The 27,203-nt window shown below is 42.8% G+C and overlaps 1 protein-coding gene across 3 annotated transcripts; it reads right to left on the bottom strand.

The window, feature by feature from the left end:
- Nucleotides 1–4,856: 4,856 nt before the first annotated feature.
- WIPI2 (WD repeat domain, phosphoinositide interacting 2) lies at nt 4,857–27,017 on the bottom strand. Of its 3 annotated transcripts, none has more exons than XM_071570714.1 (12): nt 26,757–27,017; nt 18,129–18,211; nt 13,394–13,563; nt 12,567–12,663; nt 11,901–11,998; nt 11,374–11,466; nt 10,506–10,576; nt 9,743–9,850; nt 8,830–8,994; nt 7,695–7,802; nt 6,403–6,533; nt 4,857–5,557 (listed from the first exon to the last, which is right to left on the bottom strand). In XM_071570714.1, exons 1-12 carry the CDS (start codon nt 26,828–26,830, stop codon nt 5,445–5,447), a joined length of 1,311 nt encoding a protein of 436 aa, XP_071426815.1. In that variant the 5' UTR covers nt 26,831–27,017; the 3' UTR covers nt 4,857–5,444. The 3 variants fall into 3 exon arrangements, with proteins under 3 accessions (XP_071426815.1, XP_071426817.1, XP_071426816.1); XM_071570716.1 differs by having other exon boundaries at nt 6,436–6,533; XM_071570715.1 differs by lacking the exon at nt 26,757–27,017 and adding an exon at nt 24,205–24,289.
- Between the last annotated feature and the right edge of the window lie 186 nt (nt 27,018–27,203).

Raw genomic sequence — 27,203 nt, 5'->3', positions numbered from 1 at the left:
CAGGCAGAAGATGGAAACATCACCAGCAGCTGAATGAACAGTTTAGAGACACTCATCTGAGCTAACGCAGCCTATTTTGCCTGAAGCAAGGGGAGGCACAAAGCGGCAGCGACAGGGCAGCATTGCCCTCCAGAGCTGCAACAGCAGAGGAGGTGCCTGCAGCTCCACAGCCGAGGCCTCGCCACGAAACAGTCACGCAGGAGAACAGGGCGAGTCTCATCCTCATCTCATCCTCATGTGCTCCACCATTGCCAGCAAGAGCGGAAAGGCTTTTTCTCCTCTCGACCATCTTAATCAAAGTGCTTGTCACTGCTTTGCAGAAGGATACGCAGAGAAGCAGGAGATGAGTCCCCTCCCACCTGCACAGGCTGGCTCCAGATCTTCCTCCAGGACTTGAAGATGAGAAGCAACAAGCCTGGAGTGACAGCACAGGGTGAGTATGAAAGCACTGCTTGACATGCATCCCACGACAAAAGGAATAAAGGCAGTTATCAAACTCACCTGAGCAGCATGAGAAAAACCACATGAATGCAAGTCCTGGAAAGAGCAGCTTTAAGGAGGAACAAGAGGCAAAATTACATTTGCAAGCAAAATGTGCCAGGAAAAACCTCAGCTAGTCCTTTCTCAGTCCCTGCAAAGCCCAAGCTGACAGTGTCTGTGGAAAGCAGCAAAGCACAGCTGTGACTGAGGGCTTATTACTGCTGGTGTTTTGGTTTGGGCCACATAGCCTCACTCTGATCTTATCCGGCTCCATCTCCAGGCAGCAAACAAAAGGAGTAAGACACAGAATACTTATCACAACACAGATTTAATTTCTTAGGCAGTTATAAAATTACAAAGAGCGACGGGCTAGCAGTGAGAGCCAGACACTTGGTGAGGTGGAATGTTAGACAGATTTTTCCACGTATCGACACAGATACCGAACAGTCAGTGAGCACTGCAGGATGCAGGGTTTTCTCCAGGTAAGGAAGCAAATGCAAGAGCAAATAGGTCCAGGTAGACACAGGGCTGAGTCAACACCCCACAGAAACTCAGAGCTACAGGTTCAGGAGGAGCTCCCCACTCCTGAGTCGGACACATGCAGGGGAGCCAGCACAGATCCCTGTGGCCGCATGGCCAAAGCCACAGCACTGACACCTGTAACGAGCACAATGGCAGCTGTTTGCAAGCCAGAATTAAAACTTCTTGCCCGTTATTTTCAAAGCAGTGTAAGATGAGATTTGCCAGTCAGAAGAGCATTAAAATGAAGGCATGTCATGATTAGAAAAATAGGAATTTGCTGAATTCCTTTGGTTGTACGACTGGAATCTGAAAGGATTTATTTACAGTCAGAGCCATGCTTTCTTCATTGCAAGCCTTTCATGGGGCAGCAGATTCCAGAAAAAGAAAGGCCTGCTCTGCACATGTGGAGAAGACATTCAGCCTTGCTCTCAGATGTTAACAGGTTAACTAAAGTTGACTGTTAGCCAGGACAGCTGGAGCACGGAATAAAAACTTCCCAAATCACTGCAGTGATTAATCCCCACCAATGCTTTGAACAAAGACTCCTGTCGCTCTGCAAACAGCAGCAGAGCATCTGCACACACCAGTGGGATCCTGAACAGCTCAGCAGCCCACAGGGAAGAAATTCTACTGTCCTACTGCATGTTGCTTTGGTGCTAATGCCATTATTGGAGCCAAGAAAGCACAGCATGGGTTGTAAGAAGGAGTGCTGCGCTCAGGGCTCTGCACTAACCCGCTCACCGAGCCCGTGGCTTCTCAGCTCACTCTTCCCTTCTATTACACATAGGTCAGATGGAGTTTCCTCTGTGCAGACACCTGTCACTGCATTAAAAGTCTTCTCAGGTATTTATTTACATTTAGGCAGACTTGAAAAGCCACCCCCTCTACCCCCCACCTTCAGCAAAACAGAGCCAAGAAACTCGCTGTGCAGGACCTGAAGCAGCAAGGTACAAGCACACACCTGATGCCAGAGATCACTCATGCCTGTGCCTTGCTGAACAGGGCATCAGAACAAACAGCTTTTACTAACCTCTTGATGCTTTCTACTTCCTCCTCCTCCTCCTCTGCCAGGCCCCGCTTTTTAACTGCTAGATTTGTATCTATCACTTGTATTTTGGAAACAGTGACATAAGAAGAGACCAGAGCAGATGAAAGTTTTCTGCCTCAGAACTTGAAATACAGAGTAAACAGACAGATGTCGAGACAGCAGCAAGTAGCTGCACTCACTGCCTATTTGCACATCAAGAGAAACAGCTCCTTCCCTACGGTACTCACTGGGAACTGATCCCACTGCAAGCTAAGACCTGAGTTTAGGATTCAAAGTTTTTCAGTGTTCCCCCCTCCCCAGCTTTGGTTGTTTTCAGTTATCTCTGCCCCAACCCTCCACTGAGTTAAAAGCTATCAAGAGTGCAGCTTGAATCAAGAGAGAGACAGGCTATACAAAACAAACACTGTCCTTCCAAGGAAGGTCAGTCTAAACTAAGAGGGGCCATAGTTCCCATAATCCTGTAAATAGAAGCCCGTGGCCACAGCACAGGGCTGGAACCTCCTTGGCTTACCCTGGGCTGTCAGACCACCAGAACAAAAATGTTTATAGACACCTCCTGATCCTCAGAGAACAACAGTGCAATCACATGCTCCATACTTGGGTGAGGATGCAGCTGCAAACAGCATTTCTGGTATGTTTAATGAAAAAAAACCAAACACCTTTGAGTCACTGGGATGAACCCCCAACCTGAAAGGCTTTTTAACTTTGGTAGCACACCACAACAGGGTGGTTATTGAGGGCCTAAGGCCATCACAGAGAAATTATATTGTCACATTTTTTCTGAGAAAAAGTTTATATCCTCATGCAATGAACTTAAGACAAACTACTGTCACCACTCATAAAACACAGCCAGGGGGGACCAGAAACCACCTGCTCCACTCTGCTAGCTCTGTTCTGGTCACTAACTCCAAAATATTAATGCTTCTGCTCTCCAAAAAGATTTCCCCAGTTACAGCAACAAAAAGATACTTTAACTGGCTTCCAGTTTCTACTTAAGAGTGAACTGAGTAGAGCACAGCAATTCCACAGTGGGTGATGCAGGAGCATATGGAACACACAAACACAGTGAATACAGGATCTCAAACTCACCTGTGGAAAGCAGGGTGTTAAAGTTAAGAAGGGGGTAAAATTAGTGCAATAAATTTTACCCATTTTAGCAGTAAAGTTAGTAATTACATTTAGGGGAGTATCTATGTAACATGGCCTTTGTTACACTCAAGAGTTGTAAAACTTGTGTGCTTGGCAGACCTGTGTTGCTGGTGCATGTTTACTGCTATCTGTGCTTGTGGAGTCTATGCCAAGCCTCCAAGGATGTTATCAGGAATGTTACCAGCTTTAGTCTGGAATGAGCAGACATCTGACAGCTCCTGGTTCAGTTTGCCAAAACTCACTAAGCTTACATTTACTTTGAGATTTGTATTTTACTCTGCAGCTCAGAGCTCCACAGCAAAGCTGAGGGCACTTGCAGTAAAAACAAAAAAAATTAAATAATTCCAGACCATGGAACTGAGTTATCAGCCAGATCTCAGAGTCAAGAGATTAAGCAAGATTCCAGCATGACTCAGGGGTTTGCTGTGGATGTGCTGGATTCTGGAGAGGACACCACAAGCCACTCCAACCAGCTGCTTAGGACAGTCGAGGGTTTCAGTGAATAAACAAGCCTGATCCCTTCTCTCCCACACACGGCTGCATACAAATACCTTCCACTTACACAGACTGAGAGCAGCCTCACTGACACAAAGCTCTCTTGGCACAGGCTACCTGCCCACCTGCCCACACAGGCTTTGGGGACAAACCTGCCTGCTACTGCCTGTTAACGGTACCAAGTCCTAACAGCACATCACTGCCCGTTGATGGTAGGGAGTTCACGGGCAGCTGGAGTACTCAGTCTCTGTCCTTCTCTCAAGATCTGCAACTTCCTTGTCTGTTTTTATTTTTGCTTCTTTGCAAGCAGTCGGGGGGAAGTAAGAAACCTTCATTGCTACACAAAAGGCAAGGCTTGCTCATTTTGGCAAAGGCGAGTAACACTCACCAAGTACTTCGCTAATCACTTGCTCCCTAACTGTTATCCAAGACTTAAGAGAAGGCACATTACAACCCTAAAAATAGTCTGCAGCACTGCTCAGCCTTGGAAAGTCCTAGCCAGGGTCAGGGCAGTTAAGGATTTATTCCCAAATTGCCAAAGAGACAACCAATCCTTGAGCGTATCACAAAAGGTACTTCGATGAGAGGGGAACTGGAAAAAAAACAGGAAGAAAAGCAAAACATTGTTACCCAGCAGAGGAGAATGCAGAAGAAAATTAATATTTCAAAATCATTTATATTTACATCAAGATCTGGAAAAAAATCATGAACCTTCACTATCAGAGCAGTGCACTCAGCCCCAGACTGAGGAGAAGCTGTGCCTTCCAGCAGAAAACCTTAAGGCTGTTTATAGAGTGGGGCTGCCAAACTCTACAGGGACTTCCCTCCAGCCTGACAGAATCCTTGCTTTGGATAATTTAAAAAAATATAAAAAAAGGTTATTGCTACTCTGCCAAGAAAATAGGACAATCTATAGGAGAGAAAGAAAGTGCATTCCAATTCTTTTCTAAAAAAACCCACAAGCTTCTCAGCCACTACTACAGACACCCAAGTACTAAAGGTGTACAAACAAGATTCTCCAACAATTCTCCCCTCATTCTACCTTTCTTCCTGCAGCAATTCCATTCCTTCCCTGTAAAGGCACTTTCCATATTCTGTATCCTTATGCAGGGAAACACTTCCAGTTTTCCATCTCAACAAACAGAACAGTCCCACAAATACACAACATTCAGAAGGAATTTTAATTAACAAAATGGTCCAGGAAAGGGAAGGGAGAACCCAAAAAAACAGGCCATTGCATTTGAAAGGTTGCATGTCAGTCACTAGGTATGCCTGCAAGCCCATGCACAGGAAACCATTTGGACCTTTGTCAGTGCAGAACCAGTCTCAGCTTCCAGAACCACTTCTCTACTCCTTCTTTATATAGGCTAAATATTATGTACATATATAAAAAAAATACAAACTTGAGTTTGTTATAAAGTGGCTTCTCTCTCTCCCCCTCCTATGCTTGCTTGGCACATGAATGCATGCAAAGCTAGTAGGCTCTGAGGGCTGCACAAACAGCAGGTTTTGGCAACAAAAAAAAATAGACACAGCTAAAATAGATAAGCAAGATTAAAAGCCACTGAATTGAAAACCATATATTTTTCCAATTGTATAGAATTAGAACTACAGCTACGACTTAAAACTGTAAGAGTCTGTCATCCTCTCTCCCAACTCATGTCAAAGTTCATAGCAGCATAACACGAGGTTCCTCAAGAAACATCAAGCCAGTGTTCTCTGCTTCAGGAGTGAGTTCACAGGTCCAAGTTTAGTCTGTCCGAAGGATCATGGGGGGATGCTCACTGTCTTCATCCAATCTAAGTGAGTTGGTTTCATCTTCCAGGCAAGCTCCACCCACAGCACCCAGGTCATCCGTATAGGCTGGAGAGAAAGGAACAAGGAGTTGGGCAATCAGCAGCAACACACTAAGGCTTGGATCCAGAGTGAATGAGTAGAGCTGAAGCAGCAGGCATTACTTGAAATAGTTTCACTGCCACCCTATGTTTGCTTTTATGATGACTGTTTCATGACTGTTTTTCTCCAAGCCAAGAACAATTCATGACCAAAATTAAGCTCCTCTGTGTGTGTGCAATGCATACTGGTGCTTTGGGCAGGCTGTTTTTCAGTCTCCACAGATGCATTACAGCTGCAGGTGCAGTAGAGATGTGATATGTGTCGACTGTCCTTCCTCTCCAGTGAGGCTCTACCCTGAGTGCCAGAGCTGGCAAAAGCTCCACTGACTTGAAGAGCTGCAGCATTAACCAAAATCTCATCTTCTCGATTTAACAAAGCAGCAAATCAGGCTATAAGGTCACAGTTCCCATAAAGGAACAACTGCAGCATTTATCAACCTTGCTAAAAAAAAAAAAAAGAAGGGAGGGGGGCTATAATTCAAATGCTTTGCACAAGGTCTCGGTGCAGAACTGTATGAAATAATAACTGTGTTAGGGCACCTCAAGAATCATTGAGCAAGTACTAAAACTATCACTACAGCAATCAACCACAATTCAAGATAAAATTCTACCCAGAGAGCAGCAAAGACAAGCGATCCATCTACAGAAGGCTACTGTGCACCACGGGGGTTCTCCTCCTACTGCTCACCAATGCTCCACACCGCACACGCAGTTATGCAAAGCTCCGTGCTGACGTGGACCAGCTCACGCAGCCATCTAGAATGAAGCAACACGCAGAGGTGCTCCCTGCCCCACTCCCAGCCCTCTCCTTACCATGCCTTGTGGGTGAGGAAGGCACGTATGTACCTTTAGTCACAGCGGCACTGTACGTCTGCGCCACCAACGGCCGGTCGTGGGATGCAGACTCGAGAATTTCGTTGGCTGGCTCCATGCTGCCATCGAGCCTGCCAAGCACAGAGAGGTTATCTGGGGAGGTGACCTACCTGGGCACAGTGCAGCTTCAGTTGGCAGCTACAGGAAAATATCTCTTCAGATGTGCAAGAATTAAATATACAGAAACGCAACAGGAGGGACTTGGTCCCTCCGTTCCAGAGGCCTCACAAAAAAGCACCTGACAACACTTTAAAGACTCATCAGCACCATGTTTGGCTCTGACACAGCATCAGGATCTAAATCCTAGTACATACTAGGAAAAAAAAAACCCTATTCCAGTCAGCAGTATTATAGATTGCCTTTGTCTTTGTGCACCACAGAAGTGGTTGCTTCATACACAGATACTACAAAACCCTCTAGAGAAAGTATTAGAGCATTTCAGAGATTAAGAACGTGACAAAGCCTTCCCTTTATGAGGCTTCACTTCATCTGTAAGAGAAACCAGAGGTCATGCCTTAAAATGTTCAGATAAATGTATGATTTTTGACCATTAATATAGATTGACCAAAGCTGCAAACCTAAATTATCATAATGAGTTCCTGTCTTTAACTCTGTGACTGATAAATTGACTATATTACCCTAGCTCTTCCTGTCAAACCTTATGGAAAAACACAGGGCATTGTCATATTTCTGTGAGTGTTCTACAGTTAGACAGTAGTTCTACAGTTGCACAGTATGTTCTGCTACAGAACATTAGCTGACTGGCCTATATGCAAGGAAGTTTAATAAGGACACATGCAGAGAGAGAACACAGATAATTTCATAGGCCAGATTCCCCTCTGTGAAGTCAGAGTAACTTCTCTTTCTCATGTTTGTATCCACTTCATTTATTGATGAAGAGGATGATGTCAGTCGTTTCAAGTTCTTGTTTAAGTAACTCAACTCAAACTGCCAAGAGGAAACAGGATCACGCAGCGAACAGCGACTGATCCCTCGCTGCACTCAGACAGTGTTAAGTTTCTGATGGTAAAACGGAGCTTAGTGTAGTGGATACTTGGAAGGAAGGCTCAGGGGGATTCTGAAATTACTCATTCATGTCAGAGGTCTGGAAGAAGATTAGTTTAAAGAAATGAGCTGTTCTAAGTTAAACTTAGTTCTGTTCTGGAAAAGTTTTAAGAACAAAATGGATTTGAAGAATAAAATGCAACAACCCTCAGCTAAGATGGACTTACTTGTGCTGCTTCATTAGTGTGCATTCACCTCCTTCCTGGGGGTCCAGGTTATACATGTAGAGATACCCATCGGCAGCTCCCACCAACAAACGAGGGATCTTCTGGATTCTAGAAAGGTTTAGGGGAAAGATTAATGTGAACAGATAAATAACAAATTACTATATAAGATAAGAAAGCACACTCTCCTCCCTTCCCATGATTTAGTGGTTGAATTCAATCTTAGAGGTTTTTTTCCAGCCTAAACTATTCTATGACTTTACAGCATTATTTTCCACACTCCTGCTCCTGGACAGGGAGTGCTGTTAACAGTTAGAGCACTCAGGAAAGAACTGCATGTTAAAAAATTATGGCATAACCACATTTGGGGCTAACAGGAATTCACAAGAATCAAGTAATTATATACATCTCATTAAAACAGATTCAGAAGTTACCATCCTGTTATCAAGCTTTGTGCCACTCCAGAGACAAATATTCTAACGGGAAGGATTTACTTATTTCAGAAATGTTACAAAGCTTAATTATTGCTTAAAGGGTGCTTTGAGATCAGAGGAGTGAGAGTACAGACATGAAGTCAATTTAGCATAAAAACTATAAAACCCCCACAAAATAAGTTTACTACTACTCAGCTTATTGCTTTGGTAGCTGTGCCAAATGGGACCTGCCTTTGAGGAAGACAGCATAAAAGATTAGATTTAGTCCTAAAAATTAACTTTAATGAACGCTACGCTGTTTTAGAGACAAGAATTATATGAACTTGCTTTCAAAGACTTCTTTAATGGTTAGGCTGGATTGCCTAATTTTGCAATTTGCTAACAACACACAGTATCACTCCCAATAGCACTAAGGGAAGCAAATGCCATAAAAGCCCATGGGTCTGTTCTCAACATTCTCCTTTCAAAATTAAAAGACATCTTTAAACAACACTTGGAAATGGGCTATTCCCATGCAACTATTCCCCTTTCTCCGCCCCTCACAGGTCTGCGAGGTGTCAGCTCTGACACATTGCTCTTAAACTGGAAGAGGCTTTGAAATGACTGCAGGTGATCCTGCTCTGCTGCAGATGGGGTGATGTTCAGTCTCCAGAGCCCAAACAACCCAGCAGGGTGGGGAAAGCAGGTTCCATTTCAGTACTCACGTGGCAAGTGCACAGATGTTTTTGTGCCCACAGAAGGGCAGACGGACTGTAGCAAAGGCTCTACCCTGGTTGAACATCTCTGTTACCTGAGAGGGCAGATAGCTTGTTGAGGCCATCAGCACCTTCCCAAAGTAACCTGTCCAGGTCGTAGGCTCTTCCTGAGGTCTGCAAGTCAGAAGAGAAAAGTGACTGACTTTGCCTTCACCTTAGAGAGAAGTGTGTGAACACTTTGAAACATTTTTAAAGATATCAAGCAGCTATTTGTTTCTCTTCAGAAATAACTGACACCCTTGAGAACTCTTAACACACTTCATTTATGCCACAGGGCACAGTGTGTCCTACAATCCCCTCAGCCTGTTATTTAAGCATGTTTGATTGTAAACTGATACTTCTGCATAGAAGAGTGCATTTCATAATGTTCATTATACAAGAGCAGAATCTACAGGACAGAGTTATGCTTTGAGATTTTATTAATCTGTTTATCACTAAGCAAATCATTGTTTCCAACGACTTCCACAGAAATCTAATAAGACTGTGCTCTCAAATTGTAAATAGGAATATTTTACAACTTGGTGCCTTTCAAAGCTCTGTGTGCAGTTGGAAGACATTGCTGAGATAGCTCTTCCTGTATGGATGCTAGAGGAGGCAAAACAAACCTAACTGAAAATGCTAAAACTGCTCCATGTTCTTGTCAAGGATGGCCAAATTCTCTTTGGCAGAAGCACCTTTTCTACTCAGTGGGAGAACAGCACACAGCTCAGCTGCAGTTGCTGATTCATAAGTGACTTCTTATGCCCTTTACTTTACAAAAGTGTTCAAAAGAGTCTGTCCACACTTTGGAGAACTCATCCCGCCGAGTATAATCAATTTTAAAGCCTTTCCTTCAAAAGGCTAAGGCACATCTGAAACCTACTTTTCTTTCACAGTCTCAAGTTTGAAGATATGCACTGTCTCTGTATTACTGGATGCAGACAGAAACATGCCATCCATGCTGAAGGCCAACGAACAGATGCTCACACACCTGGGGGGAAAAAAAAGAAGAAAAACAATGAAGCCAAAGTATTTGGCTTAATTAAGCAGATTTCTCAGTCACCACTACTTTGCAAATAATAAAAAATAACTCCACAGTAACATTCTGAATTCTGATATCTTCTTGAAGCTATTCAAGCACAAAATTAATTATGTTCAACACTGATGCATACTAGATACGGGGATCAATTAGTAACAATCTGATCTCAGTCTTGCCTCTCTACAAAGTGCAGTAGAACTACAGAGTTAGTACTGCCACAAACCACAGCACCATTTCACAATGGCTATTAATGACCACAGCACCAGAAGGATTTAGAAGAGAGTGAGAACCTTCGATGTGCTGCCTCCAACTGCCACAAGAATACAATATATCCTACAGAAGGTGACCCACTTTAAACAAGTTCCCTCACCAATAAATTTTTAAAAGGCAAGAGGGAGTACAATTCTGACAGGATTGATTTGTAGAATAGTCAAGTCCAAAGGAATGAAATTGGAAGACATTCAAGCTGAAACTGTTATAAGCATAGATGCAGGGATGAATGAAGATGAAAAGAGGCAAAAAATCAGGTTGCCAGCTCAATTGCAGAACATACTGGAAATCAACCATAAGGAATAAGCTTCAGGTAATTAGCCAAGCTGAACTTTACCTCTTCACTCCCCTTCGGAATTCAAAGAGTTTCTGTCCCTCTGGAATGGAAAACACTCTTATTACTGTCCCCTGTAAAGAAAAAATAAATAAATCATTTTTCATTTCAAGTTGATTCATTGTGTATTAGCTCTAGTGAGCAGAGTACAACTAGAAGCAGCAAACCACTTTGCTGTTAACTTATTGCCGTGATGCACCCCAGATACTGCATGAAATATTTATTGAGCTTGTTTGTAGGATGTGTTTGAAGAGTACAGAAACAAGAGGAGGGAGCTACTAATGCAGAGAACAAGCTGTGCATCAAAACCAGCTCTTCTTATCATATTGGATCATGAAAACGACCACACTAGACAAGTACCAGAATGCAGTCACTTGGATGTCTTTATGCCTTTATCAGATGCAATCAGTTACACCTTTATAGTCTAAGCTTATTACTCAGAGAGCAGAGGCTTCAGACTCTCTCATTTATACATTTTACATGAACGATTTGTCATCACATGCCAAAGACTGGCAAGGCACTTCTCTCTATTCTGACTTTAACTGACTTGTGTTCATTAGGAAGACAGCATCAAAACAAGACAACTGATTTCTAAGAAGTATCCTGAACTAAAGGCAGAAAGACTTCTAGGATTGCCCTAATTACAGCCAGATTGAAATGTTTCATTTAAATAACCTTATTATCCAGTATTTCACAGCATGGAAATTGTGTCAAATATCATTAACAGTCCTTAACTTAGACTTCCCATTGTAACTAAGCCTTCTTTTTTGGCACTTGCACACGGAACTGTGCACATATAAATATTCTTAAAATACCCAGTGATAGATTTGATTTTTATCACTGTTGGTAAGACAATCAAAATCCCACTTACCTTTTCTGAGGCAGTGGCAAGTTTAGTACCACTTGCATCAAACGCCAAAGCAGCCAAGGGACTATCATGAGCTGGGATCATGTTGGCAGCTCTCTGCAGTGAATCAATAAAACAGAACCTTAGCACAGCACAGGTTAAAAGATACACATGTGCACTTTAAGGCTGCATATTTAAGCATATTCAAGGCAAATATGGGCCATGTTTTACAGGTAACAGCTTCAATATTTGTTTCAGTAACTGCCAAGTACATAAAATTATCACTGAAGCGTGTGCATAGAGAGTACAAGCAATAGGAGGACAATTCAAAGAGAATTACTTTGTTCCACCCATTTACCCAATTCAACTCATTAAATTTAATATTAGCACCTGTATTTTTTTTGCTGACACTCTGTGAAGCCTGGCTGTAACAGATACTGCAAACTGATGCATAGAAACCTAAAAGTGTCCAGTAATTCCTCTCTGAGCAAATTAAGTAATTGCCAAAACCTGCATCTTTAGAGATGGAATCAGCACTCAAAGATTCTTACCAGATTGATGGTGTCAAAGACTTGTACTTCTCCAATAGTTGCACTTCCTGGATAGGCCAGGTAGCAATTATCATTGTTTATTGATAAAGCACACAACCCTAGAAGGGATGGAGAGACTGAATTAGAAAGAGGCAAATTCCAAGACAAGCAGCAAAACTTTCTGTGTTTGAGTGCCACAAAGATAACTCAAGTTATCAACAAACAGAACAAGGATAAGCAGAGTCAACCTGCAACATATTCAACTATTTAGCATAAGTTAAAATTTAATACAAAATAGAAAGGGAAGAATACCAATAGAGCTAAAATAACTGATTACACAGTAGAAATTCCCACATCTGCCACAATTCCTAAACTAACCTGACAAAGCTTTTAACTATAGCAAGTGCTGTCAAAATCTAGTTTTTATCTCTACTACTTCTTTCTAAAATTTCAACACATCCACTCCAGGAGACCAAAACACTGGGAAGATGCAGCTTAAGACAGAGTCTGCTATTTGTTCTCAAACAGCTCCCCTGGATCAAACACACAGGCTCTAAGACAACACTCATGTATTTAATTGTTACTTTTACTTGAAGGTGGAATTAACAACAATACAGATCCCTGTAGGGAACATCACACACTGACAGAGAAAGCACTTTTAAGTTTTGCTGGGTTCTACCAACATACCTGCAGGATTGGGAGGTGTCTCCCTGATTGTATGTAATACCTTCATGTCTCGTATGTTGTGGATATAAAGAGACTCTTCCAGACATACTATCAGCCTCTAGAAAAGGGAGAAAGGACAAAATGCTGACATCATCTGGATGACTAACAAGACGTTCCTTCTTTAACTCCACATCCCTATCAAATCAGCCACTGTTTCCCTCATGATTTTAAACAGGAATCCCACCCTCTCACACTCAGTTTTTGGGGGCAAGGTCAGACATTAAGAAAATTTTTTGCTTCAGATGCCATTCCCTCTATTTGAATGAAGTGGCTGAGGACAGAGAAGGTTGTGTTTGCTGAAGAGCCTACTGATGATTTAGTAACACAGCAAACTACCAGGTACTTGAAAATTTCACCAGTTAAGTGATATTTTTAAAAATTTATTTTTTGACAAGAATTCAGCAAAGAAGAATTTAAAAACAGAAGAACAAATAACTATGTTCAGGCTTGAACAGAAATTGTCAGTCTCACATACTCTCACATTAAGGATCACAGGATGATTCATGCTGGGAGGGACCTCAGGAGGTCTCTAGGCCAACCTCCCACTCAAAGCATGCCCAGCTTACTCAGGGCATTTTCCTAAGTAAATATATAAACATAGAACCAAAAATACTCCATTAAATAGGAATACAGAGATGCCACACAGAAGCCACAGTTGAAAAAGTACAAATAAATTTCAAATAGCAATTCTGCCAGCAAAGGAAGAGACACCAACCAGCAGAGGAAGTGCCAGAATAAGATCCACAACCCTTTCCCATGTTTTCACCGAGGCAAAAATCACTACTCACCTGTCTGTTGAGTTTGACAGCCAAGATGGTGTTGGAGTAACTGTAGTTGCAAATCTCTGTCCCCTTCTTAAAGTGACAAACTTTCAGCTTGCGTGGAGCTTTAAGGCTGACTATGGCCACCAGACTGCTGGAGAAGAGCCTCTCCACGATGCACACATCCTCTGTGTCAGCTGGGGAACCACAGGAACCGGGGAAAAACACAGAGGGAGATTTCAGGGAAGAAGAATGATGCACATCAACAGCAAATACTGTCTAAGAAAATCATAGAATCAGATTCAGTCTGTGTAAAAATACAGTCTAACACCACAAATATTCTGCCACAACAGCTCAGAGTCCAGGTGGGACTCAGGGCAGGTTTTTAAAGCAGAAAATCTACACAGTGAGTGCTGATTTACCAAGATCCCCCCCGCAGCCCAACGTGTGTCACACAAGTTTACACTTCAGAAGAGAGCCTGGAGAAGAGGAGGCTCAGGGGTGACCTCATCATTGTCCAGAACTCCCTGAAGGGAAGTTCTGGCCAGGTGGGGGTTGATCTCTTCTCCCAGGCACTCAGCAATAGGACAAGGGGGCACGATGGGCTCAAGCTCTGCCAGGGGAAATTGAAGTTGGAGAGGAGAAAAAAATTCTTTGCAGAGAGAGTGCTCAGGCATTGGAATGGGCTGCCCAGAGAGGGAGTGGATTCCCCATCCCTGGAGGTTTTTAAACTGAGATTGGCCGTGGCACTGAGTGCCCTGATCTGGTAAAGGGACTGGAGTTGGACCAAGGGTTGGACCTGATGATCTTGGAGGCCTTTCCCAACCCAATCCATTCTAGGATTCGATTATCTGTGCTTCCCACTCCCACCCCCTGCAGCTCCTCTCCAAAAGTCCCAGGGACACAGTGGACACAGTTCTGGCAGCAGGAAAAAGCTGGAGAAAGTTCTACCATGCTCTGCAGCTCTTCCACAGCCACCAGCTACCGAATCAAGACAAGTGACTTGAGCCTTTGGCCTTGATCCATCAAAACAGATTTTTCAGGAGTCAGTCCCTGGATTAGCTCAATGCTTAACACATTCCAAACCATAAAACTGCCAGCAAAAAAAAAACCAACCCAAAAACAAAGCCAAAAGAATTTGTTTCTGAAGGCTTCTGTTTAGGCCAAGAGACACATTAAATAATTAACTTGCACTGTTCTCATCGCCAGTGACAGAAATTCCATGAAGAAAGTTCTGTTCAGCATTCTCAGCATATGATGCTGCCATCACTGTGTGGCATGTCTGCTTTCAAAGTGCTTTTTCTGGGCAGTTATTTCAAGAAAAAGAACACAAAATATTTAATGTTCTACATTCTTTTGAGAGAAACAGCTCCTTATGGAAAAGGAGGAGGTTTATACTTCGCATTTTCAGTACTCTACGCACCATAATTGACTTTTATCTACATCTTGTATTTAATATGGTACTTTTCCAGAGAAGAAAAAACAGCTCACAGAGGCTTTGAAAATTCAATTTTCTCATGCAATAGGGATAATGCATTTTGGTAATTACTTTCTTTTCAAGGAATTGTTCTCCACTTTCTTGATACTACACAAAACACATGAAAAAGGAACACAAAAATCTGCTTCAGTAAATGTACACCCAGACTCTGAAATGCAGGGGTCTGTGTTCCCTGAATCAGACTGGTTACATAAAGACTCTCAAATATTTTAGAGGATGGGTTATCAGCTTTCCATCTAAGCCTGGAGTCCTTCAAAACGATGACATCCTTTTACAAGAGTCAGAAGACCAGCACACAGAGATCCCAAAGCCACAGTCTGACTGCTCCCTGTTCCCAGACAAGCTCAGCCTCTTTCCCCATGCAGGGACAACTGTGCTCAGACACAGCTCCTGGGGTTTGTTACTCCTCCAGACATGAGAACTCGTGTTTCAGGAGGTGAACAGCACCAGAGATTCGTTGGAAAAAGTGCTGTGCTCTGCTGCACTGATGGGAAGGGTGGGCAGCAGGGAAGGCACACAGGGAAGAGTAGTAATACCAAGAACTAAACAGTCAGAAGAAAAAATTTCAACGAGCAAAATGCTTCAAAGGTATTGATAATCCTTCAGTCTCACCATAAAAAGACTGTAATACAGATAGTTACTTTTAGAGAAAGGCTTTGTGATGGGCTTTTAATTAAATTCACTTTAAAAATACAGGATGCACCTCTGGTCCTTTGTCTTCCTTTAACAGGAAGAAGAGATAAAATCTCTTCACAGCTGCCAAGTAATTTATGCTCCCCAACAGCAACGTTCAGGCTATACTGCCCATCCTACGTTCAGCTGACCTGAATTAATCATAAGTTCAGCAGCACTAAAGCCCTATAGCAATGCTGTTACTCACAGGGGTTTTTTCCTATTAGTATTATCTGCTTTGCACTACACAGCCGAGCACTGCCGGGAACTCAGATTCAAAACACTGCAAGAACAAAAAGAACTGCAAAACAAATTAAGTACCAGCAGCGAGGGCAGAACAAGCAAGTACATAACAAGATTAGTTTCATAAACACAAGCATGTAGCATCACAGACAGGAGCTGGTTAGAGCCAGCTAGATTATGATCAGCTGTGCCTTTATTCCATTTTTAATCCAAGAACATGAAGATTCATTAAGCCTTAAATCACCCGCCAATCTAATGCTTGTTTTTACAGGAGCATCAACTGTGCAGGGAGTCAGAAGATTTGTACAGTCACAGGAGAAGTCAGTGATGGGAGCAGCCAAACCTTCCATCTTTTCAATCATTCAAACACAAGACAGCTGGGGCACATGCTGTAGTTTAGTTTAGACACCTACACAAGAGCTGGCAGATCAATCATCCAGGAGAGAAGAGGGGGGTCCTTAACAGTCCTCACTCAAAACAACACAAAGTCTTTAGAACCAATTAAACCAAACTGGGAAGCAGGAGGCACATGTTTGGAGGCCTTTTGGAAAGGAGGTACCCAGCACACAGGAAGTCCTCCACCCCCATATCAAGTTTTAACAAGCACAGTTTGCAAGTCCAAGACTGAAAATTATTTAACTCATACAAAAAAAATGAAGATCTCTAAATATTTAGATCTGCTTTGAGCAAAGGTTGGCTGGCTCACACAGGCCAAACCATTACATTTTCTGTATCACATTTCCTGTGACAGACAAGGAATAATGGGTTCAAACTGAAAGTGGGGAAATCAGGTTAGATACTGGGAAGTTCTTCCCAGTGAGGGTGGTCACTGGCACAGGTTGTCCAGAGAAGCTGTGGGTGCCTCATCCCTCGAAGTGTCCAAGGCCAGGCTGGATGGGGCTTGGAGCAACCAGGTCTAGTGGAAGGTGGCCCTGCCCATGAAAGGGGGGAGGAGTGAGATGATTTTTAAGGTCCCTTTCAACCCAAACCATTGTATGATCCCACTAAATGTTCCCTCACACTCTGTGCCCTGTTTTTATGGACTTAACACTCAGAAATCTTACAATATCAAAGAGGTTAAACCAAGACAGGCATCCCAGAACAGTCTGAGGATGGAAATCAGCAGGTCTAAATTCCAATTCCAGCTGCTTTATCAATTTATTGCAAGATTTTGAGCACAGCATTTTATCCAATCTGTACTTTTTCTTTCAAAAACTACCTAGAAGGTGCAGTCCTGCAAAGTGCAGGCGACATCTTGGTATATTTATTCAGTGTCTTGTGTAACAGGAGTCATCTCACTGAGTCTCCTGGGGTGGTATCAGGCCAGATGCTGTAAGTGCCTGACATACTGCAGAGGTCAGGTACCTAAACTCAACAGCAGAAATGGAATTCAAGCCACTTATTAACCAGTAAAACCAGCCCATGACTCAAATAGGAAGATGGAGCTGCAGCACAATTTAACCTGACCACAGGTACCTCATTTGAACCTCCCAACTACTTCTCTCCATTGACTGTGTACAAAGCCAGGCTGTCACTGCAGCAATGGGTGACCTGAATCACACACACCATTTCCAAACTCCAGATGCCACAGGGTCAGGTCACTCTGGGAATGGAGTCTGAGACAACTCCGTCATGGGATCTCACTATAAATGCTGACATCAGTTATTGGTGCCACCTGCTCACATGGGGTTTACAACAAAGTGAGGACACTCACACAGCATTCATAGTTTACTCATTAGCACCTCAGAAAAGGGAAGTTGTCACCTGCTGGCAAAAAACAGAGGACACCACTTCTCTCCCAGGCCTCCATCCCATATCCTGCTTCACTGTGCTCAGTACTGAGAAGTTTCAGGCATCTGAATTATTCACCCTGCTGGATGAGCAAACCTGCAGCTATCATGTTAAAAAGCATTTTTCTAACAGCAAACATTAGGAATAACAACAGCAAAAAAGATAATGAAGGCTTTGTTTTCTTATTTGACAAAGGTATATTAGTGCCTGCCTGTCCCAATGGCCAGTGTGAAGACCCAAGAGACACTCTCTCTCACAGAAGTAAATTATTATTTTTATGCCCAGCTGCTCCATAATTTGGCTAATGGAGATAAAATTAGAAAAGCAGAGTTCTCACAGCCACTACAATTTCACAACATACCAGCTAAATCTGCATAGAGAACAATAATATGTTCCTTTACCCTTTCAGCAATCAAGTGTATTTGTGTGATATTTACACTTAAGGTTGCTCTTATGTCAATTTTACACCATCTGTGAAAAAATGAAACATGTCTTATTCTTCTCACATTAAGCCACCCGAGGGGATTAAATAAAAGAAATAAAGAAAAAGATACTCACTGCATTCATAGATCTGCTCTAATTTGTCCACAGAAGAAAGAGAGAAGAATTTGTAGCCTGATTTACTGCCAACTGCAAGGGATCTGCAAAAGAAACAAGCCAGTCAGGAACACAAACTGCATCATCTGTGATTACCCTTGGACAGATTCTTACCCTGTTCTAACCTCCAGCTGGGTTAGCTCAGTAAGGAAAATGGTAAAAAGCTTTTCCAAAAAAAGCCGCCATAGACACAGACAGTTTCCTCAACTCTGAAAAGGCCAAACAGCTTCAGAATTACAGAAATTCAGATTTACAGAATTCAGGTGTGGAATTTTGCCCCACATTTAATGAAAGGGGAGTTCACAGCCTAATGTAAGCCAAGTGCCCAATTCTCATCAGTGATTTCTCCACACAGGCTAAAAGCTTTAGTGTGGAGGGAAGATGACTGGAATAATGTAATGCAAACCAATTACATCATTGCCTCATCATTAGAGGTGACCTCCAAGACCTTTCAAACTGGGCTGTCTGGGGATTTTTTGTTCTTTACAGAGTAACCATCCCCAACCATCCCAAAAGAGTTTTCATATTAAAAAAAAAGTAATTAAAGACTGCCAACTCTAATTTTCTCTGGCTTTATGTGATGATGTTCCAGCACCTCCATTGTTAGGTCTCACTCTTACAAATGCTCATATGGAATCTTTGATCAGAGGCACCCTCTTAAAGATGCCAGTCACTGATGTTAAACAGATTTTAACAATAGTGCAACATTAAATACTGACTATAAACCCTTCTTTCCTCCATTACTCAATTTTCACACTTAGCTCACAGACCATTTAATTGCTTTTCCAGTTAGAGTCAAAGACAGGTCTTAAATTTTAAGCTAGAAAAACCTTCAGCTTGTCGTGCAGGTCTTTACACATCAAGGCAGCAGACAATGGCTCATTCTTGTTTCCCCTCCCCAAGTGGAGGACAATTTCATGCCACAGATAAAGAAAATTAACAGCCAACACAGTTATTCAGAAGTGCATTAGGATGCTTACAGTTCATATATTTCTTACTGCCAGGACACAAGAAAAAACTAATTAAATTCCAATAAAATACATTCCAATATGCCAAATTGTGGCAAGTCATTCAATACAAGGCTCGAAGCCAACCCTGCCAGTCAGTCTGCCAAAAAACGCCCTCCTGAACTCAGCAAGATGATTCTCTACAATTCAGATGCACTAACAATTAATTCTGCCTTTGGAATACAATGCAGATTCCTGGATTTCATGTTCTTTCTGCATTTTCCACTCCTGCCCCCAAAGTGAGCCCTTTTTAAACTTCAACACACTCAGAAGATTAAATTTGTTCCTCAAGGGGCTTACCCTTTGAAATTAAGATCTCAAGCTATAAAATCAACTTCTGTATGATGGTATGACCTTCTCTTCTAGAAGAAAAATATAACTGACAGAGTCCAGTTAAGAAATTGTATTTGAGGAGGTTTAAACCTTCAAATTAAAATGTGCACCAAGCAGGCAAGAGCAGTCAGCCTCCCAAGATTCAATAACCAAGATATTAAAAAAGCATATTAGGCTTAGAGTAGCAACCATAAACCAAAATTTTGTTGCTGCTCCTCTTAAGTCACCTTAGAAATACTGAATTTAATTTTACTTCAAAGCCAGGATGTTCAGCAAACTCTGTCTGATTAGTACCCAAAACATTTCAGTGTTTTTCCTCAACTACTTTTGTACAACTCAATGAAAACCCACATTCTGTGAAAAAAAAAAAAAGTCAAACTCTAATTTGGTAAAACAAAGCAATGAATCAGCTTTTCTTAGATCATTTATGGCTTCCCTCAAAAGAAAGTTTAACAAAGAATGACATTAAAACTGTCACTTTGCAAAGGTAAACAAGCACTCCACTGAGTTAAAAATAAACGGGAGTCACAAGACTCCTTGCAATATAAACGATCCACAAAAGACACAGGATGATTTCTTCCCAGAGAATTCCACACAGCAGCTATTTGGGAGTGTATTCCCAGGCAGAACTGATTCCTGCATTGCACTCACTGCTTTAAATACAGAATATTGCTGAATCACTGCTTTGCTGACAGCATCACTGAAACCAGAAAGGAAGCCCATTTTTCTTGTCCTACTGCCTACCAATACCTCATTTAAATGAACCACAGTCAATGGCAAAAATGAGTTGCATACATGATAAAAATCATCATCAGTAGAAGCCAAAATGCAGCAGCAGAGAACAGACCTTTCCATCCACAGCAACTGCTTTTTGTTATTTCTACCAGGATCAGGGTGATGAAGCCACAAATGATTTGTTTACACAGAACAGTTCAGGTCAGCATAATGAAACCCACTGCAAAATTTAAACATAACTGCAAAATAACCCCTTTTCCTTCTGGAACAGCATTTCTGCTTTTGGAAGGTTTGCTTTGTTGGGGTGGTTTTTTAATGTAGTCTCAAATTACTTCTTATGAAACTACTGGAAAAAGGCTTTGTGTATGTAGTAAGAAGGCACCAGGCTGAGTTATACCATCATGCTCATGATGATTTACATCTCCCATCTTCCCCTGCACTGATGTTACACTGAAGCCCTTAAGACACTCGATAACTGCCTAAATGGCCAAACCCACAAAACAAGAATCCAGCCAAAATTACCTCACCTCTGAAAAAATGTGCAACCATATGGGCAAGAAATATGATCAATAAGCCATTCAGCTCTTGCTCAGATAGACAGTGGCCAGCAAGAAGCTGCTGCAGTTTGTCAGAAGCTCCTTTTACAACGTGGATGTTACGCTTTATTATCACCGATTTTCAAAAGCTGATGAGGCTGAAATTGAAAATAAAATAAATATTCCCCAAAATTGCCTTTTTTCTTCTAACATTATGCTACACACGTGGGTTTTTCAGCTCTATTATGTGCAGCCTCTATTACACACCTTAGACTGTAGACTTTGAGCTATTTCATCATCAAGGTTGTCTCCTCAGTACAAAATTATCAATACAGCCATGATTTATGAAACTCTGTTTACCCACTTTCTCCAGAGATAACACTGTAGTCTGATCCAAGACTACATAAATCTTGATAGTATTTCCAAGAGTGACTGCCATAAATAATTAAAACTAGGCTCACAGGAGAACAGTGCTGTGAGATATTCCACACACCCATCTGAAGATGCTGACACTCTCTCTAAGTGCACTCACCCAAAGTGGGAAATCAGCTGCTTCAATCTCTCTGGCTCTTTAGAAGCAAGTTCTTTCAGATGGATTAGAACTCTACAGGTTTTCTTTTGCTTCTTTAATATACATACAGAAGGAAGAAAACCAGTTTTCCTCTTTCCATATCGCAGAGGACCTCAACTATTAATCAGAAATATTCTGCATTAATCAGAAAGATCCTACTGAGGGCAGCTCTCTCGAAGATTAAAATCAATTGCAGCTGCAGCATAAACATGACTCTAGAAGCATTACTATTTTAAATAACTGGTTAATTAAACCTGCTTTCATTATGATACAGTCTCATTATACTAATGTTCCACCTCATTTCAAAACCAATGTAAATTTCCACAGACAAAACATTTTGTGAACAAAGCCTTATGATGAAGATGGGAATATAATAAAGGAAAAATCAATGAAATTACATAAGAATTGCTAAGGAATTGTTAAGGAAATGTACTTTGCTTTATTCCACCCCCTGAAATGTCTGCTGAAACCAAAGCCATTCCATCTTATGGGTATGTCTCAATATCAAAGATGATTATTTGGAACAAAAGCGAGATACAGAAATTCATACATTCAATGTTTTTGTCAGCAACGCTCTGACAACCCACAGGAGATTCTCCCCTTACTCTTGTAAGAAATCCCACAAACTTAAATTGCTACAGCAAAAGCAGACCGTGCCTGCTCTTAACACACATCGTTAGGCTGGGACAACAGCAAGTCCACAATCCAAGGAAGTGTCACTACCCCTGGGCCAAATGGTCAGGAGCCCTTTCCAAGTGGTGAGGAGCTGAGGAACAGCCCCCCTGGCTGTCCCAGAGCTGCTGTGCCCACTGCAACACCAGCAGGAACCCAACATACGTTTGTCTCTCTCAGCTATCCTGCCTGAGCGTAGGAGCTACGCGACCGCTCTTTCCTTCCTTTTATTTTGTTGTGTGTTTGGCTTTAAAGCCTCCTTGGGATAGAGAGCTCTCCTGTCCTCAGGGATCACGGGTGAAGGACACCTGAGGAGAGACAAAGGCAGAGGAGTGAACGCTCAGCACCCAACCCTTGTTCCTCCCACCACAAGCTGTTCGCTACAGACATTGAAACACCCCTCAGGAAGGGACTCTGAACACAATTCTGGTGCACGAAGATGCTGGGCAGATTTTCAGCTCTAAGAGTTTACTCACAGTGTAGAATGGAGTTGTTTTATTTGGGAAATAAAAGTCCAAATTAAATCAGAAAGCAGAAACACATGGACTGGTACCTGTCCCGTGTAGCTCTACACACAAACAAAGGCAGAGCCTGAAGAAGTCCTTGAAAATTAAGGCACACACCAGTGTTTTCCTTAGAAGTCCAAACATGAGGTTTTCCTTTTGCATTTCATCAGGAATGTTTTCAAAAGTGCAGTGACTGCAGTTTCCAAATGCTGTCACACAATTACTTATTTTTAAAAAAGGTGACTAAAACTTCTTTACAGTCTGTCCAGTTGTATTATTTCACAAGCAGGTTCTTTGGGGTGGCTGTTTGTTGGATTTTTTGGGGGGTGTGTGTTTGTAAATTGAATCTGAACACCATTTTTAAGCACTTCCAAAGGTACTTCTCTAGGAACATCTGTGTAACAATTGAAAGACTGAAAGTTTTACCTATTGCATAGACATATGCAAGCTTTGAGATCTTGAAATTATGTTTTGCATAAAAAGTTACAAACTTCTAATCCATTACTATTTCCCTTTTGAGTTTTAAAGCCTCAGTGAGTCTGTAAGGTCTTTAGTTTTTCACAAATGTATCTGTGCTCAGTATTAGTAGTTCTGTTAGAAGTAAAACAAACAGCACTCGTGTTTTTCTTCCCAAGTATCCATTGTTAAAGATTTCCAACTGCTAAAACCCACCTAGCACTGAGATCCCCCACAAGCTTCCCCTGCGTGGTTTGGCTGGGACTCTGAGTTCTGATGGGTTACTCCACTTTGATCTGGAAGCTGGAGCTCCATCAGGGAATGCCAGTCATGCTGAGCTGTGCAAGGATTGATTCACTGGGGAAAAGGGCTGGGTCCAAAACAAGCACACCAACATCTTCTGAAAATACCCTTCCCTGTGTTTTTACTTAAGGAAAACACTGTATCAAAGAGAAGCCACAAACCAAATGCTTCTGCTGCCTTACAGGTGGAGTCTTTTCAGGCAGAGTTCCAGTGCCAGCCAATAATTCAAAACTCACATGTAAATAAAGCTCAGGGCAATGTGGGACAAACAGGCAAGACAACACTTGCAATAATGTAGACACTGTTCCAAGAGCCAATGTCACTACCTACAGCCTGGGAATGAGCACTGAAAACAAGTTAATCTGGGAAAAACAAGGGAAAAACAAGCAACCAAAAGCAGGATGGAGGAGATCTGCTTCAGTCACCAGGATTGCAACAGCTGGGAAAGGGAACAGCAACTTTTATGATGACAATGTTCTTCTAACTACCAGCAATCCAGTTTCCCAAGACTAAGAGCCACCATGAAACTCATCTTCCCACAGGAGAGAGTAACTAATTCCCCACTCCATAAAACCAAGGAAAAGTTAACTTGATCCTTATTTCACCAGTAACAAGCACCATCTTTTCCCAGCACAAGGCACCTGGTTCTGCTGTGCAGGTAAGCAAGACACAGTAACTCTGAGTGGAACTGGCACCTTGTTAAAGTGAAGGGAAAAGCTTTAAATGTAATAACAACAACGGGCCCATGTCATTTATTTTCCAGTTCTGTCTGTCAGCAATTTTTCTAATTACTGAAGCACTTTAAAGCCTGATGTAGCTCTCTGACTGAGCAGACATAAACAAAGCTGGTCTTTCATATACTGCCTGGAAGAATATGCATTTGTTTACCTTGCCTGTCTGGAGAAGGGCTCCAGTTACCTGCAAAAGTTGAAACAGGTGAGGTTTCTGAGGCCTGGCATGGGAAAGTGTAAGTCACTCCTATCAGGTCTTTTCAGTTCTTCTCACCTGGTACATTCTCATTTCCTAAATATGCAGAATAGGACACTATAAACCCAGAGAACTGGCTTCTTGTTTCTCTGTTCACACAAGAGACCAAGAGTAGGGAAAAAGAAAAAAAAATCAAAAAGAATGTACACAACCAGTAAATTCTACTCAGTTTAGGAACTTGAATGTAACTTGGTTATTTGGGCCACTTACCCCATCAAACAGGTGTTTCACTAAGGAGTTGCTCACAAAGGCACCTGCAAAACTTGTTTTATATTTGCTATTTTTCTTGGAGAGATTTATTTGAGACACTGTTAATAAGAGATTATTCCACATCATCAACCACTTCATTTGCCTCAAAGTAAGTGATCCTTTAAATTACTCTCAGAATTCTGAGACAAAAATATGAACAGGAAAATATGAACTTTTTATATTTCTGTCATTTCTGTAACAGATACCTGAAATTCCCAAATATTCAAAAATCACACAAAAGATCTAATAACACAAGACTTGGAATTAGAAAGACCAACGGGCCAGATCTGGGTCACATAAAAGATGCATCACCAAAATTCTCACCAGCTGATCTCGAGGTGATTTATATATAAATAATACTTTTTTAAAGTAATTTATTCACACAATAGATATTAGAATGCTGAATAAAATAAATAATCAGCTCTACCACTGAAATTGAAGAATACTTTTTAGTTATTTATGAAAATGACATGGGAAAAGTAGTCAAGTAGCCCACATAGCTGAGGAAAGAAATCATCAGCCAGTTGTTCCTTTTTGCTCCTCATAAACTCAAAAAGAAAACTCCCTTACTCTTCCTTGAAGAAAGATTTAAAGGTCTATAAGCCAAAAAAAGACTTAGGTAAGTCTGTTCCATGTGTATCTTTTTACTTCTGTCCTGTTTGGTTTGTTCTGTGCTGCTGCTGTTCAAAACAAGTGGGGTTTTAGTCACAGCTCAGTGATCTTTAAGTACACACAAATCTCCACAAAGCGAAGGTGCAACTGAAAATGGGCAGGGGCTTTCAGGAGAAATACCAATACCTCGAGATCACCAGGTGGGATAGCACACTTGAACTTCAGAAACTTCTATAATGACCTTTATAAACTGCAAAAGAACGAGGTGACAAATTTCCCAGTTATTGACTTTTTTTTTTTGCCAGTAAGAGGTAAAAAATGAATGGTATCTGAGCAAAACCTGGGAATGTTTTACATGTACAATGACAGAGCAAGCTCTGTATGGTGCTCAGTGAAAAAACGTGAAAAGTAGTTGCAAAAGTCTCTGGCTTGAATCAATATATGGATAATGATTTACTTACAAACACACAAAAGGCTACTGCTCCCACCCACCATTTACCATAAGTTATTTACTGCTAAACTCTCTTGTCTCAACTCTGTCCAGTTCCACTTGCTCATCCCTTCACCCCCAACAACACCTACAAAAGCAGACAGTGTTTCCTGCTGTGATGTGACTCTTCTCAATCTTGGCAGGCACCTGAAATGACCTTCTCACCTTCCCAACTCCCACGTGCTACAGGACAGTCACAGATCTGCCTCGTGAGGCCAAGATAGTGGTGCTTATAAAAAGAACAAGTTGTTAAAAGAAAAACCCTCCACCACGCACGTGGATCACGTTCTGTGATGCCAACCTGAGATCACTTCCTCTTACTCACTTCCTAAATCAAAACTCCTCCTTTCTCGAGTTCTTTCGGTTATTACCCCCCAATTTCATCTCTCAGGTATTGAAGGCAGTCAAATCTTTCTTCAAATGATCTTTAGCACTCCAATCCCAACTAATAGGGGGTTCTTAAATTAGAAATATTGCTTTTTAATACCCCATATAAAAAGTAATATGCACTAATTAATCTAAACATTTTGCAATAATTAAGTCATTTGCAAGACGTGCAGCTTAAACCACCTGAAGCTTAAAGAAATGCAGTCTCAAAGATCAGAGAAAGTCTTTCTCAAAATCAAAACCAAAAGCAGCACGGGCTCATAAAACCACCTCCAAGCCCACGGCACGCTGCTTCAACACAGCGGGTGAAAACGAAACCGCTGCGTGAAAAGATCGGTGTGAGGTGGAGGAGGATGGTCTCTGAACCTCCTGGAAGACTTGCGAGGTCTTAGGGGGGCCTTACACGAAGATACATCACCAAGGAGCAGCAGGAGCGCTCCCTCCCTCGCTTTCCCAACGGGACAGCGGGCGATGCCTCCCATGTAGGAGCAGAACAGCTCCGAGGGAGAAGGAACAGCTGCAGCCCCGGCAGTGCCCGTCGGGCCTGTCCCCACACCCGGCCAGGCACGGGGGCCGCTCCCACCCCCGGCCCCGCTCCAGGCCCGAGCCCTCGGCAAGGGGCGGCCCCAGAGCGGAACCCCCCGCCACGGGAAGGGGCGGCACAGAGGGGACCCCACCACGCCCTCCCTGCCCCGGCCAGGCCCCCTCAGGGCCCCCTCAGCCCACCCCCCTCACCCTCCCTTACGTGTTGTCCTGGTTAAAGTTGGCGAAGAGCAGATGGCCGCTGCCGGCGTCGCCGCTCTGCCCGGCCAAGTTCATGGCGGGACGGCCCTCGCCGCCCCCGTCCGGCGGGGGGGAAGGACGAGGAGACCCGCGGGAAGGCCGCGCCCCTCAGCCGCGGCCGCCCCGACCCCGCCGCATCCCCGCCGGGCCCTTGTTTACGCGGCGGGCGGCGAGCGGGCCCCGCGCCTGCGCCCTCCCGGCCTCCGTACGGCCCCCGCGCATGCGCCGGCAGCGGCACCAGCACCGGCTGCGCTCTGCGAAGCTAAGCAGGGTCCGCCTCGCTCGGCGCCTGGATGGGTGACCGGCAGACACACGGGGGGGTCCCGCTGTCCGCCCGACGTCCCCAACTCGGCCCCGCTGTCCCCAACTCGGCCCCGCTGTCCCCAACTCGGCCCCGATGTCCCCAACT

Source organism: Pithys albifrons, chromosome 16 (assembly GCF_047495875.1).
Source record: "Pithys albifrons albifrons isolate INPA30051 chromosome 16, PitAlb_v1, whole genome shotgun sequence".
In the NCBI taxonomy this organism is placed as follows: Eukaryota; Metazoa; Chordata; class Aves; order Passeriformes; family Thamnophilidae; genus Pithys; species Pithys albifrons.
Note: the sequence above shows the minus strand (reverse complement) of the source record. Positions and strands in the feature narration are given on the sequence as shown.

Coding starts and splice junctions, on each gene's coding strand:
- WIPI2 (XM_071570714.1), bottom strand. CDS start 26,830: ATGAACTTGGCCGGGCAGAGCGGCGACGCCGGCAGCGGCCATCTGCTC. Junction 9,851..10,505: donor TTCCGAAGGGGAGTGAAGAG/GTAAAGTTCAGC, acceptor TTTTCCCCCCAG/GTGTGTGAGCATCTGTTCGT. Junction 5,558..6,402: donor TTCCTCACCCACAAGGCATG/GTAAGGAGAGGG, acceptor CTTTCTCTCCAG/CCTATACGGATGACCTGGGT.